The sequence below is a fragment of the Lactuca sativa genome, chromosome 4, assembly GCF_002870075.4.
Source record: "Lactuca sativa cultivar Salinas chromosome 4, Lsat_Salinas_v11, whole genome shotgun sequence".
Taxonomy (NCBI): domain Eukaryota; kingdom Viridiplantae; phylum Streptophyta; class Magnoliopsida; order Asterales; family Asteraceae; genus Lactuca; species Lactuca sativa.
The window spans coordinates 202,470,670-202,486,734 of record NC_056626.2 but is presented as its reverse complement, the minus strand read 5'-3'; the positions used below and the strand labels follow the sequence as shown (position 1 = coordinate 202,486,734).

Here is a 16,065-nt window from a genome sequence, read left to right as displayed (position 1 = left end):
AAATACCTATATGTGTGACGATGGATGGAGGAGTTAAACAGGGGAACCAATGGTCGGCAACATGTTATCGGCGACGGCTACCGCTTGCTTACCAGTCCGGCGGAGAACAGGAGATCGGCAATTCACGTAGCGTAGCCGAATGGTAACCTGAGATTCAGAAATGTTTCAATTTCAACCCTGTATTTTGACATTCAGTCACTTCGAATCATAGTAATTTGAGCTTGTGTTTTCATTTATGTTTATGTTTATTATATATTATAATATAATATAATATTATTACATTATTAATTGTAATCAAATCAAATTTATATGTATTTACATAAAATTCTAGTGACAACAAAAGTCTTGACCATATATAAATACAAGTATACAACAAAAGATATAATAATCCTAAGATTAGTGTTTAGTTAATGAACGACTAACTTCTTGGCCACTAAACGGATCCCAGCATTTTGTTGATAATTATACGGATCCAAACACAAGTAAGCATCCACAAATCCACCTGGACGAAACAACCAATCCAATTCTGCCACGTCATACCTACTACTTGTAACCAGTTGTGGTATAGACAAAGAAGATAATGATGACGACTCCTTCTTGTATATCTCTGTCGTCCATCCACTACCATCTCCATCTTCAGTCCTTAAGCTGTACAAAATTACAAATTACTCATACGAATAACTCAAATCTAACCATATTTTTTATTTTTTAATAAAAACACCAAACTTACTGGAATCTAATCGTGGGTGAGTCATAAAACCCGGGTTTTCTGCTAACAAGAGGTCTCCATTCAGAGTTGGAATCAGAATCCATGAATCGTTTAGTAATATTATCACATGCATTAAGTAGATCACATAGATTTGAAGAATTTGCATCAACCACAAAACTTAAGCGAGGTCTTCCAGCATGATCGAGGTATTTTGTGCTTAATCCAAACCGTATTCTCATGGAATCACATCGGATCTGTAACGGGATGTCTCTGTGAAGGATTTGTATTTTGTGGGACCCGTGAAAATAGGGAGAAACGGAGGATGATGATACAGTGATTGAAGCCATGGAAACTTCATTAGAGGGGAGGAATTCGGTTTGTGGGGTGAATGCGTCTGATTGTGTGGTGGAAGATGAATCTTCCACCATGGCTTCATTTGATGGAATTGGAATTGGAATTGGAATGTCTTCCCCTGGATTTGCGGATTCCTGTGTGATTGGTATGTTGGAGTGAATTTGTATTGAAGGAGATAATGATAGAAAAAGGAATGGAGATGTTTTAATTCCATGAGAAATTACCAAGAAAAGAACTGTTGCGCAATGCTTCACAACTTCAAAATTCATTCGAACGTCGTCTAAACTCCTGAAAGTAATTTTAGAAGGAGAATAATTAAGAACATGAAGCTTTTTTATAAATTTAAAAAAAAAAAAAAAAAGTTTACAAATTTTGAATTTTAAATCAAGCTTTTTTATGTGGAAAAGCAAATTACCGGTGACTTTGCTGTCCGAGCCCAAAATAAGCCGCCAGACTGGCCATCTGAACGAATCAAATCATTAACAAAAAATAAAAAAAAAATGGACAAATTACGCAACATAACAACAACGTACTTTGGGTTCCTTAATGCCATGTCACTTGCCACGTAACGTGACACGTGTAAAAGTTAATAACTTGGAACATTTTACATGTTAAATTATTGTTTCTTGTACGTTTATGGGTTTTTGTAATTTAACCAAAAAAAAAAAATGAAAATTTTATTTACAAAATTCAAATTTCGACGCTTCGAAAAATTCAATTTTTAAAGATGGTTTAATCAAAGATTTTGGGAATCAGTAACAACATACCTTCATGTCACCGGCTCTCCTCCCAAACCTCTGTGTCAACAACGCCAATGAATCAATGGTTCCTTTGGGTTCCGGCGGCGGCCGATTAATCTGCACATACGCCTCCCTTAACCTCACGCAATCAAACCTTAATATATTGTGACCCGCCCATACTCTTCCTGTTAAACAATCCAACGATTCAAAGCTAGCACTTTTATACAAAAATCTGTAGTATAAAGGGAGATTGGCTGATTGGGGATATCAATTTTACCATGTAAGATGTCGTAAACCCTATCTGCGATATCTGAGAAGGTCGGGGCGGAGACGACGGCGTCGGCGGTGATTCCGTTGGCGCGAACGGACGAGGCGGAAATGAGGGAGAGATCATGTGGTCTAACCAGTGTCTCGAAGCTCTCCAGCTCAATGAGCTTCTTAGGGCAAACTAATATCGACCCGAATTCCAAGATGGCATACGGCTGTCCGTGTCGGGTTGGGATAGTTGTTTCCAAATCGAAGAAAGCTATCTCCGATCGGTCTACGCTGAACACCATATCGCAAACTGTGTGTGATAGATAAGAGATAAAATGAATGAATTAAGGCGCGATCGGTTTTATATATTGGATTTGGAAATACAAGTGGTTTATACTTTATGGGATTTGGCTTTGGAGAGGAAACTTGTGCGTTTTGCCTTCGTATTTTGATATGGACTCACAAAATTTGTAAAATATTTGTTTTTTATACAGATGGATAGTTTTATGGTTTCAATTTTTTGCATTTGGATATTGTCATTTATTTTTATATTATTTTTTATTTTAATAATATTTTAAGGGGCGTTTGGTTTAGCTTTTCACAGGCCAAAAGTCTTTTTTAAGAAAGAAAAAAAAACAACAGATGTTTGGCAAAACTAGTTTTAAAAGCTACTTTTGAATTTTTATACAAGGAAAATGAACTTTTTTGAAAAATCAGGAAATCCTGACTTTTTATAACTTTTCCAAAAAGACTTTTGGGCTGTGAAAAGCTAAGCCAAACACCCCCTAATTATTGGAAAATTCCCTTCATTTATCGACGTGGCTTATATTCTTTGTGTGTTTTGTCTTTGTGATTTCAATTTCATGTTTTTCTCCACCTTCTTTTTTTTAGGACATCCACAATGCATTGAACGTCATAAAGTTCAATGGATTGACTTATCATATTTCTATAATTCATACAACTCTATTTTTTTTTCTCTACAATACACTGAACTCTACAAAGTTTAATAGAATGTTACAAAATGTAATTTATATAAGTAAATATTTAAGAAATAAAAACTTTCCTTTTTTCCATTAAAGAGTTCAATGGTCATTGAACTCCAAATCCATTTAATACCAATATGGCATCTCAGAATGGTAGGGTTTCATCCACTGGATAACACATGTACTTGTCACATCATTCAACTCCCCCGTTTGAAGTCACCATTGTGGATGCTCTTATATCTCATTATCATCGGCCTTTAGAGCTAAACCTTACCGGAAGATGAAGTCACTAGAAATGGGGTCAAATATGGTGTTAGAAAAGGAGGAAGGTCGATGTTAAAGGGACAATGGCGGATAGCAAACATCCACATAACATAATAAAAAAATGTAAAGACTAATCACGCTAACTTTTGTAACATCTGGGTCCCAAGGTAATTCAATTTCCAAAATCTTTAAGCATTGTAAGGTTGCCACGACGTGGGAGAGGTGTCATGACGTGGCGCTTTGAGAAAATCACGGGTTCATTTAAGGCCGCCATGGCGTGGCAGTTGGCAAATGGTAAAACCTTATTTCCAGGTTTTGCTCCATATTTAAAGGAATGAGGAGGCTAAGGTTTTCTCACCCTCAGCCTCCACCAACCTCTTTGAGATTTTGAAAACCCTAATCCTCTACTCTTTTGTTTGAACATTGTTTTGGTGCTTTTGAATCCATTAAAGAAGGGAGGAGGATGAGGAGGAGGAGGAAGAAAAAGAAGAAGAAGAAGTGAGCTTTGAATCTGCAAGCAAGCCATCATCCTTTGTTGTAGCAATCTTCTAGACCCTTGTAAGTATCCAAGACCCGATTTTTATTATGATAGGTAGTTAGATCTTGAATTTTGTCCCTAAATCTTCATGTCCTTGATTATTGGGTGGTGAGATCTCATAAAGTTTGCAACTTTATGAATCTCCAGGCCATTTAGCGCATTTCATGCTTTGGATCTAGAGTAATATTGAGTTTTAACATCATGCATGAGAGTTTTGGCCAAAAACCCTCATTTTGACCTAATAGAGTCTAAGACATGCATTGTACATGCATTTCTAGAAAGTAAAGGTTTTTATGTTGTTATGTGATGATAGAAACGTTTCTGGAAATGTGGAACTAAGAGCCTTTATGATTAAGTGCTTAATGAGTTAAGCCAAGTTATGTTTTGTCCTTTCTAAAACTAGGAAATGAGATCTCTATCTCTTAAAGGGTCTAAAGAGACAAAGTTGGAAACTTTATCCACTTGGACGTTAGGATGGACCAGATCTGGGCTTTGGAGCCCTTAGGATCGAAGAAATCAACTTAATCCATTAAGTTGTTGGGAAACCAGTGCCAACGGCGTGGCGACTGGGCTAAGGCCCATCTGTTTTCCGATTAGTGGCCAAGGATGGCCATGCGCGTGGTGACCAGCTGGAGTTGACTTTGACCAAGTTTGATTTTGGGTCATTTTAGATATTTTGAGTAGTAGATTGAAGTTTGAATCGTTGTTATTGTATAGGTGATCAGTAGAGGCAGTATTTGATGCAGTGATTGGTTTAGCTATCATTTCAAACTGTGAGGTGAGTTTCCTCACTGTATTTGTGGGTCGAAGGCACCAATGTCGGCCCAGTAGATTATGTATCTTGGTTAGGATGTTGCTATGATATAGTGATATGCTTAGATATGCATATTTATCTATTGTTGTTATATGTTTTTATGTTGCATATGTCAATATAGTGTGGTTGGGTTGAGGAAATACTGCTCTGTGCGGAAGCCAACAAACCCGAGAGCAAGCTAAACATAAGTTGTGGGCCAGAAAGGGCAATCCAGACTTATGTTGTGGAGTCGATAACAATCCAAACATGAGCTGTGGGCCAAAAAGGCAAGTAAGACTCATGTTGTGGGCTCATGGGTAATCCAGTTCATTGACTGTGGACCTAGTATGCATGTTGTTATATGTTGTGTGGTAGTATTTTGGGGGAACTCACTAAGCTTTGGCTTGCAGTTTATGTGTTATGTTCGAGGTACTTCTGATGATAGGGGAAAAGAAAATGTGTGATCATACACATCCTTTGGTGACTTGTTTTTTGAGATTTTATGATATATTGATTTTGAGATATTTGTATTTGGTACTTGGTTTCTTATGGTTTGGGTTTTGATTGAAACAATAGTTTTATTTTAATTGAAAAACAAAAATTTTATCGTGATTTTTGGGACGTTCACATTTTGTAAACTACTAGGGAGCAATCACTTGTCTAAAATTATGTTTAAAAATTCTAACATATGACTTTATACATGGTTCAAATTCGTTAAATTATCAAGTTATTGCCATAAATGAGTAATGACTTATTAAAATGTTTAAAAACCACTTCCATCATCAAAACTATATTATCAAAGGGTATGATAATCGAACGTTTTGTTTAAAAAAATATCATGCTTACCCCTTACATTATGTTTTACCGGATGATGTGCTTGTGGCTAAAATGTTGTCGTTTTACATCGTACGTGTATTGAACGATTAGAAGTGTTTATTGGTTTTACGTAGTAAACATATAATTGGCCAAACCCATTGAGATAAAACCAATAACACTAAACGTATTTGAAGAAACCCTAACAACTTTTTGATTATGTAAGAATGTAATAGTCCATTTTGGAGTGTTAGACTAGAGAGAGAAATTATATACAAACCCATTTGTATAATCTTTCTAGATCTAATAAGAGCTTACAAAGATTTATTTACTCATTGTGTTCTTGATTTTACATGATGATTCACTAGATCTTTCTAATTTCGCACATGCCATCATAATCAACACCACTACAATTGGTATCAGAGCGGGTGTTCTTGATTTCATCAAGAATTGATCCTTGATGGCGATTTTTGATTTGGTGATTCTTCATGTTCTTATGGATCTTCGTGATTAGTGTGTTTTTGTGTTCTAGAAGTCGAATTTTTCTTTGATTTGATCCATAATTCGACTTTCTCTCTCTAGAATACTTGTTTGTATCACTTTCTCTTTCTAGAAAACCCATTCAAAATCACTTTCTCTCTCTAGAAAATTTCAAATTCTTGTAATCATGGAGCAATGGTTGGTTCGAAATGAAAGTTTTCTATACGTATACACTTCTTTTGAATGCATTCTTTATCAATTGACTGTTGGATCGCAAAGTGAAGATGCACTTATGTCAAATGGAGAAAGGGATAGAAAGGGAGATTACATTGGTTATCCAATTTATCAAAACAAAGATTTGTTTGATTGATTGATTACAACATATCAAGAAAGACGAAGAAATAAGAGGAATGGTGAAGTCATAAAAGGAATTCCTCTTGCTAATTGTAAACCGTGAAGAAATAGACTTGAATATTATGCAAATTGTCGTGAAGCGCAAGAACATGTTATTGATGATGTTCATCGTGTTCATGATGTTCAAGGAAAAGAAGTTCAAAACAATGGAGTTCAATGTGATGTTCTTGATGTTCAAGAAAAAGGAGTTCAAGTTGATTCTCAAGATGAAAAAGTTTTTTGCTCAATTGGAGTTCAAACTGATGATATTTTGTGTTCTTGTGATTCGTTTGAAGGAATGATTCCTTATCGGAAGCCGGTGATCCAAGAAAATCACAAGTATCAAACTCCAAAAGATTTGATTCAAACTCAAAATGTTCATGTTGTTGAAAGTGGGTTTGTTCATGAAGTCAAGTCTTCAAGATGCAAAAAGATGAGAAAGAAAAAGAAGAAGAAGATGAATCGGAAGAATAAGTGGGTTTACTCACAAAAATCGTCATATGTTGTGAAGCCAAAATGCGTGAAGAAAATTTGGGTTCCAAAGAAACAATCTCCAAAGGTTGCATTGAATTTGAAGTCAAAACCCAAAAGTGTTGGTGGTTCTTTTGAAGATGTTCTTGGATCGTTGAAGAACACGAAGAACGAGTTGTACATCTCGCATGATGGGTGGTACAATGTTCGATTTGGAGATTTTCTCATTCCAACAAAAGAGCCAAGATCTTCCAAATTTGATTTGTTCGTTGAAAATGGATATCGATTTGTCAAAAAGGTATCACAAATTCTCAAATGGATTCCAAAACATCCATGATTTTGATTTGTGCTTTGCGTTTTTCATTTTTGATCGATTTGTCTCATTGGATCTAATCCGTTTCAACCTCATTGTTGATCCAATTATTTTTGTTTAGATCAAAACCAAAATAAAAATCAAAATTCTTTCTGTTTTGTTACTTTCATTTACACAAACATTGAGCCCAAACCAAAATATTGAACTGATACTGTTCATCAATTCTTATTAAGCCCATATAACTCAATCTTTCTCTATTCGTTTGATCCATGGTTGTTTGAGCCTATAATAAAAAAATTTTAGCCCAAATCATCGGTTACTGTTTGAATTCAGAGACATGAGAACGAATAAAAGTCAAAATTTGACTTTGATGGTTGATTTGGGAACTGTCAACTTCAATAACTGGATGTCGATGAGGATTGATCAAAGAACAAAATATAGCAAACTGAAAGCGAAGACTGAGAAGATGTAATTTCGAAGGGATGTTGTCAGTCTTGACTTATAGAAGTTGATTTCTGTAAATTGAAATTAGATGGGATAGAACAATTTGGAATCGATCGTTTTGGAATCAAAATCGACTTCGATAATGGTTGATCAGAATCGAATTGAAAGGATCGAACGATGTTCCTTAGAGTGAAACGTTTTTTTACTGCTTTTGACCATTAGCAATATTCGATTTTGAAGTCGATGATTGATGACGAACATGAAGGTTTGGAGTCAGGAATCTGATTTCATAGATTTTTGTTCACGTAGAATCAATGGATTGATTTTCGAAGGTTTGGGAAGTTTTTTTTTTGGAATCAAAGACTTGAAGTTCACAGCCGATGATTAGGAATCAAAAATCGATGGTTAGATTGTCAAAGAACGAAGGTTGTGAAGTCATTTTGGGAACTCGATTGGAACGAACTTGGAAGGCTGATGAAATCGATTGAAGTAAAAAGTCTTGAGTTGAAGAACCGATTGCGAAATCGATGTTTGGAGTTTTGATTTTGGTTGTCAACAAGACAAGTGGTCGAACTCGGTTTACATATGGTTGGCGATTGATAGCAGATAACAAAATTGTTGGGTTCGCATATGAAATTGGGTTCGCATATGAAATCAGATGAGTTCACATCTATGAATCGATTCTGTTGTTCACTTGGATTTCGCATTTGGTGAGACAAGTGTGTGGTTGATGATTTTTTTTCGTTCGCATATAAAATCAACTGAGTTCGCATATGGGTGAATCAATATTATGTTCGCATCTGGGTTTCAAAGGTTTCAAAAGCAGTTCGCATTCTGTTATGGATTGGAGATATTCGCATTTGGGTCTCAATCAATTTCGCATATTTGGTTACTTGGGATAAAGATGCGAAGTTAGGAACGTGCGAAGCTTTTCACTGATTAGTGAATTGGGGAAGAAGAAAACAAAGAGTTTCAGTTTGCACCCCTTATATTTTCACGAAATGACAAAAGTAGCCCAACTTCGCAAGTTTGAAGAACATGCAGAAATTGTCAAAACGAGTACCTGCAGTTTCTCATTTTTGACAGTTTATACCCAACTTCGCAAAATGGGTAATATAAGCTGAAAAAATGCAGAATTTTCAAAACAGGTCCCTGTAGTTTGTGCGAATTTACGCTTTATGCCCGGTTTCGCAAATGGGCTAGAGTTTCGCATATTTAACTGTTTTTGGCGCAACGGGTCCCTGCAAGTTTCAGAAAATGACAATATCTACCCGGATTTTGAAAAATCTTGCAACTTTCACCCAAAAAGTCAAAATTTTTCATAAATTGGAAATTTTTGTGGCTTTTTCGTGATTGTTTTTCCGTGCAAGATTTTTGGTGATTCATTTTTGGTACACATCAAGGGGGAGTTTCATGAAGACTATTCCTTGGGCGCTTCTCATCCTTAGTGGGTTTTACAATCAATTTTTGATTATAAAAAGGGGGAGAATGATGGGTATTCAAAGCTTCTCGGGTTTGTCGAATATTTATTTGCGGATTTGAAGACCGGTGTTACTTCGAGGGGGAGTTTGGTCTTGATCGTGCTAGCTCATTGGAGATTAAATTCGGACATCCAATCCTAACTTTGAGGGGGAGAATGTTAGGGTGCAAAGTCATGCTTGGATGTAATGTGTTTAGGCTTTCCTCTTTGTATGTGTAAATGGGTTGAGTCTTTTCCTATAAATAGGAAGTGAGTGACTCCCATTATGTAAGAATGTAATAGTCCATTTTGGAGTGTTAGACTAGAGAGAGAAATTGTATACAAACCCATTTGTATAATCTTTCTAGATCTAATAAGAGCTTACAAAGATTTATTTACTCCTTGTGTTCTTGATTTTACATGATGAGTCACTAGATCTTTCTGATTCCGCACATGCCATCATAATCAACACCACTACACTTTTGATCAACAAAACTAGTACAACTGAGTATATATGTTCATGCATGCTTTATATGCTTATGGTTGATTATCTCATGGACAACGAAAATTGTATTTTTGGCTTTTTACAAAGAGTTTGGTGTGTTGATCACCTTTGAGGCTCCTTACGGAGGTGTGTTTGTACCGATATCTGACCATTGCGATGATTTATTAGTAATGATAACTTAAATCATTTTTTGCTTCTATGGAATTTGATTAATTTGTTATGTTTCTACAAAAAATTAGTCAGGGAACAACGTCGCAACTTGTACTATCAAATACCCTAAAGGCTTTATGTAAGGGTTTAATTTTCAAACATGTGATGTGGATTACAATAAACCTTTTGAACATGCTTTTCGTTTTGGTAGTATTAATCTTTACATTAAATATCTATGTTACAATTTAACTGAGTTTGTAGGAAATGATACAAAGATAAACTATATGTTAGTGAGGATGATATATTGTTATCTTATACACTCTCATTAGAGCATGAACAATAAGTGAGGTAGTCGATTGTAACAAGTCTAAAGTTGACATTTTTTTTAACAAAATAGGCGTTGATGATGAGCAATAATGTGAAGATGAACTTGTTTTCCAGAATATGATCCATCATTCATTGAAATGATATGTTGTTTGTTGTATTAACTTCGAGCATTCGAAACGACATCATTAGTGATATGGTTGGCAAGAACACACATGAAAGAAATAAGTATGAGGTCATGTGCTTTAACTAGTATTTCTTAGCTCCCCCCTCAATGAGTTTCCTAGGAAAAGCTAATATTGATCTAGATAATTGTTTATGAATCAAAGAAAGTTATCTTTGATTGGTCTACTTTTGACGTCACATCACAATTGTGTGCAAGATCTATAAAAATATATTAGGGTGTGACATTAGATTCAAGCATCAATGGCGATGTGATGTACTCGTTGTAATTATCGGCTTTGTAACTAGGATTAAAAGATAAAATTTAGACATGGAAAACATGTTTTCTGTTGAATTCATGTCGTGCAAAACAGTAAATGGTTTCATAGAACTTCACCTTAACCTGAAGTGTTTAATTTATATGGCGTGTCTTGTCAACCCGTTTATTTACATGTGTCAGGTTGGGGGTTAAGGGTATACTTTGAAACGTAATGTAACATGTGAGGTTGAAACACTAAATATATTGAAAGAGTATAAATTTGATAGACAGAAATGAAAAAGTAATAATTGTAGGACAAAATGACTAAATTCATAGGAAATTTATAAAACAACTAGGGAAGAATCCCCACTTTGTGGGGTTGGGTACGTCAAAGAAATGGACAAAACGGAAAGATTTTATTAGGTTACAATACCCGATATTTAACAATTGAAACAAAGATGATTAAAATAAATTGCAAATCCAAAAGTTGAAATTCTAGCATGTGATGTCTTTAGCCTTCACTTCAGACATGAGAAATTCAAATATATCTTTATCTTTATCAGATCCAACTACAAATCACAGGTCATAACTTATTAATTAGTTCACATTTCACAAAAACAAAGCATATACAAATATAGGGAGAATAGATTTCTCTAATTGAAGTATAAATTAACAAAATTCCATGTCTTCACAATGTTATCATTTTCATCTTAAGTCAACTTCTGAGTAGGGCCAAACACACCATACCCGATTTAAAGATGTTGGTGTCATCGATGTGGCCTATGTGATAATTGCCCATGCTAACAGGGTGATGTAGTCAACCTATATATTTAATACAACATTGTACTTCAAAATTTTGCCCATTTATAAATACAACTTTGATAGATTTTAGAAAGTATAATGCTTTAATATGGAATTCATTGTTGCACATATAATATTTCAAAAAGGGTAAAATGCAAAAAAAGACCATTGTACTTTCATTCATTTGTTACTGTAGCATCCTACAATCAAATATTTCTTCCTATTAAAATTTAAAACATCAAACATTAAAAAATCTACCCAATTACATTAATATCATCCAAATACAAATCAACTTCCCCGGCTATAATTGTGTAATTTTTTTAAAGTATAATGTTATTATTAATAAGAGAAAAAAAATGAAAGTAATAATAGAAAACAAACCTCAAGATGCTTTGCCATGTAGTTTGCATTCAATATGGCTATCTTTGATGCATCTGTAAGTCCCCTGAGATCCCATCATGGCAATATATGTCTATGATATGGGCAAAATTAGTGTGAAACCCCAAGGTGCTACAGAAATGGTGCCAAGCGGCTCAACCTTTTTAGGGGCTGGCAACCCTCCTGTTGCCACCTAAGTAACCACAATCATCATTAATACCCTGATAATTATTAATTATTAAGAAAGAAAGAATTGAAAATTTACCACAGGGTGGGAAGGCAAGTATGGTGCCAAGTGTTTCTTGACTCCAATGGGACACATTCCTGGACCACTTCCGCCATGTGGAATGCAAAATGTCTTGTAAAGGTTGAGATGATAAACATCAACACCAATCCAACCAGGACTCGTCAGTTCAACCTGCAAGACAAAACAAAACCATCATGAAATTTTAAATATTTGCGTAATGAAAAGTAATATACAAATTGTTGGGTTTTGAGCATTCTAACACTCCTAAGTGTACATGCAACCCTAAATACCTTGGATCTATGTTTTCTCTATTATACATGCAAATAAGAACATCCAAGGTATTATCCTAATCTAGCATATAAAACTATCAATATAACAAGATAGAATACATACCTCTTTGATGTAGAAAGTCTTCATGAAGCTTGAGTGCCTAGTGCCCCAAGTGTGACACCTCAAATGGTTCACACAACACCAAATACACTTGGAATAACTTGAGAGAATTCTACACTTCATGAAAATCGGCTAGCCCTTCTATTACACTCACTAGTGGCCGATTTTATCAAGAATAAGATCTTTATATAGTGTTACAATTAGGGTAAACCCTAATTGTCATGACTTTCCATTTCCTTGGATCCATGGGTTCAAATACACCATGGAGCATCCATGGACCATCCTATGGGTTTTAGCCCAACTTGATTATCCATGGAGCATTAGCCCACTATACAAGTATGGATGATTTACACAATCAACCCATATATTTAATTAGTCTTCTTTTGATCACTTAATTAATCCTAGATTAATTCTTGATCAATACTAATTAAATAATCTTATTATTCTTATTATTAATATACTAGAACTTATAATATATTAATAACCATAAGTGTCTTATTTCTCTCATTATAGTCTATCCAAGTGCATGATGCCATGCAACCCAAATGGACCATGCCGGGTCGGGTCAAGTCTTACCAATTATAGTTATGGACTTAGACATTAATCCAACAGTCTCCCACTTGGATAAGTCTAAAACTATTATTGCGTATGACTTCAAGAACCGACTGGCAATAGTAGCTCTCAAAAGCTTATGTCGAACTCTGAACTTGTCGATGAACTCTGACCTTTGTCAATGACTTGTCCATTAGATAAGGGATCATATATTCCTCCATTCTAGATATCATATGGACTGAGACATGGATTATAATCATTCTCTCTGTCCATTTGTTTTTTCCCGATTTCCAATTTATGACGACTGACTAATTGAACAAATCAAATCAGTCCTGGCCCGACCGGGCACTTCCATTTGCCATCATCAAATCATCGAGGGGCCCACATATATCGCTTTTATCCCGAAGGTAAAAGGAATGGATAAACTTCGACTCATATGGCTTGTTCTACTACTTGTTGAATCATACATAAAGGCACGTTTTATAGCATCGAGTTACCTAATGCGTTTTCGTGCAATCAATGTACTATCAACTCATAGTAACAACTCATATCTCTAGGTTTGAAGAATATAAGATATTATCGTCTCATGATCACTCGTGATAAAATCCATGAAGTGATTCCAATGAGCGCGGGTTGAATCCAATACTCAGAACTTATGAGCACTCATGAGTGTTGTAGCCCTTTGTCCAACACCTTAGACCTCTACAAGCCAACCCATGACAGTCTTAATTCATATCTACTTCCAACATATGACCGAATGTGGATGGTTTGAATAACTTAGTCATTCCGGAAGAATAACCTAGTTTATTCTGGAAGTCAAAACATGCAAAACGAAACACAATAATAATTGAATCCAATATGGTATCAAAACCTATGAACATAAATAAAACACCTTTTATTTATCACCATATGATTACACATTATTCATTGTATACTGTTTCAGCTATCAACTTTATTCTTGAATTTAAAACAATAGTTGTCCCATGCTCCAAGCATGTACACTATGTTTTCTAAACACTAGTCATGCCACAAACCAAGTATGCATACTATGTTTGTCTATGATCTTTACTTTGTGAACTAGATCAATTGAACATAACTTCAATGATTCTCTTTTCACACTCCCAAATCCTTACTGCAAATGCAAGAATTCCAAATTCATGCCATTTACTGGAATCTATTAGATTCTAAACTTATATGCATTGATATTCTTGTAGTGATTATGCACAAAATCAGAAAGACTTGACAACAACCATTACAGAGCATTCCAAAGGATATCAACTCCTTAGAAACATCCTTCCTGCATTAAGTTTCCTAATCTTAAACAGATTGAAAATTCTAACTTTGAAACATTTCTAGATTCCATTTTGACTTATCCCTTATGAATAAGAGTTACCTCCTTACAGACTATGTCAATATGCTCCTTCCAGAATTATCACTATTCTTCCAATTGTCCTTGAGCAACCAATCTTTGGTAAACCATAGATTGTCCTCGACAATTGTTTAATCCTTTTAGTCATATCCAGTTCTAAACCTTTTCCCTTCTTAATGCCCCAAGCATTTGGAAAATTTTAGAAAGGATGAATATAGCACATGTAATCGATCCTATATCCGAATCATATGGGACATGATTCATGATGTCTCACATAAAGACTAAACCAGTCTTTTGCTATAACATTTCCATTTCAATTTGCCAGGTTCTCATAATTCAGATTATGAAAAGGGATGCCGTAATCATAATAGAATTTTAAAACGCAAATAATGGACCCATTTACATAATTTCCTTATGTTGAACCATTCCAACATGAAATTCATATATATATATATATATATATATATATATATATATATATATATATATATATCCTTGACTAAATGATTAAAACCTCCTGATCTAAGCTTATAGATTTGAGATGAAGTATAATTTCCTCTCCCTTAATTATAGCAAAACAACTTTTCGCAATTGAAACCTTTTGTTTTCTATAATTAACATTGCTAACTTGCAATACTTATCATAATTATCATGTTCCCACTGGCTCTGAGATTATTAGCATAACACTTATGCTCCCACTAGCTTTGACATGTACTCAGAAATCAGCTGACTTTCTTACCAAAGTTCAGATTTCTGATACTAGATTGTTTTGATAAAACTTTATCAAAATCATACACCTTCCCTTAGATAGCACACTTGTGTGTCTAAACAATTATGAAGAGGGATGCCGTAATCATAATGGTTAGACCTTTTTGCCACTTCTCACAAGTCCAGGTTAGTGTGCCGGTAAACCACACACGCTCCACTAACGACTTTGAGAATGCAAATATCACAATTGCTATCTAGCTAAAATCTACTTAGTGAAAGTGTTTCCTCACCATCATTTTCATGAATCGGAGAGAAACCTTATGACACTTAGATTTACTAGTGTATGTGTTCTTATCCATGTGAATTGTCAAAACCATAGTCACAAGACAGGGATAATGACAAATCCAAACTCATATGGACTGAACTCAATCTTAATTTCTTGCCACCTGGCAGCTCAAGGGCCTTCCATTGCTTCCAAGTTGTTGTGCAACCAATTGAGAACTCTAAGAGCTCATATGCAAAGACAACTTTTACTAGAATGGCCCAGAAAATGTCAACATGATAGGTTATAAACCTCAAGTCATGTGCTAGTGAAGAACTTCAGGTTTTATTCTTGATTAGTTCTTGAGACTTTCAATACCTTTAAGACTCCCACTGTCCTCTTGACATATAAGACTTTCTTGTCAGTTATTCAAGAGATAGTTTAGATTCTAATCAAGACACACACTTCACAAAATTGGCCTACGTTGGTCTTTGTTTTATCCAAAACATCACAACTTACCAATTTCAAATGTACAAGAGTAGAAATCTTTTACTCTCACATTTGACAAGTGTTTTAAACCTTCTTTGAGACATGTCACTCAAGTTACAATCTTGGAGTATGACTCTAAGACTTGTATTGGAACAAAGTATGACTCATCTTCTTGATTTAACCACTTCTATAATTCAAGTTCCTCTTCTTAGTCATAAGAATGCACTAAGATTTTCCTTAGAGAACTACTTTTGATATGGTTTCTTAATCATTAAGATGATCATAAAACTGATACTAAAGTACTCTCCCATCTTTTCAGATTTGAGAAACTTTTATCCTTCTGCCTAATTTGATTCTTCTTATTCACTCTGACATACATTGGAACCTTTTCCAATGTCTCAGAGTTACACTTAAGCTTGTAAGTATAATCATATTTACTGAGCTTTAGTAAACTATGACG

At 34.9% G+C, this 16,065-nt stretch overlaps 1 protein-coding gene across 3 annotated transcripts; it reads right to left on the bottom strand.

Annotated features, from left to right (window-relative positions):
• Positions 1–10: 10 nt before the first annotated feature.
• LOC111894890 (protein NEN1) lies at positions 11–2,524 on the bottom strand. Of its 3 annotated transcripts, none has more exons than XM_023890977.3 (7): positions 2,081–2,521; positions 1,831–1,988; positions 1,479–1,525; positions 1,288–1,351; positions 731–1,197; positions 424–648; positions 11–147 (listed from the first exon to the last, which is right to left on the bottom strand). In XM_023890977.3, the coding sequence occupies exons 1-7, from the start codon at positions 2,358–2,360 to the stop codon at positions 123–125; spliced, it is 1,266 nt and encodes a 421-aa protein (XP_023746745.1). In that variant the 5' UTR covers positions 2,361–2,521; the 3' UTR covers positions 11–122. The 3 variants fall into 3 exon arrangements, with proteins under 3 accessions (XP_023746745.1, XP_042757192.1, XP_042757191.1); XM_042901258.2 differs by having other exon boundaries at positions 13–147; positions 541–648; XM_042901257.2 differs by lacking the exon at positions 11–147 and having other exon boundaries at positions 200–648; positions 731–1,351; positions 2,081–2,524.
• Positions 2,525–16,065: the final 13,541 nt, after the last annotated feature.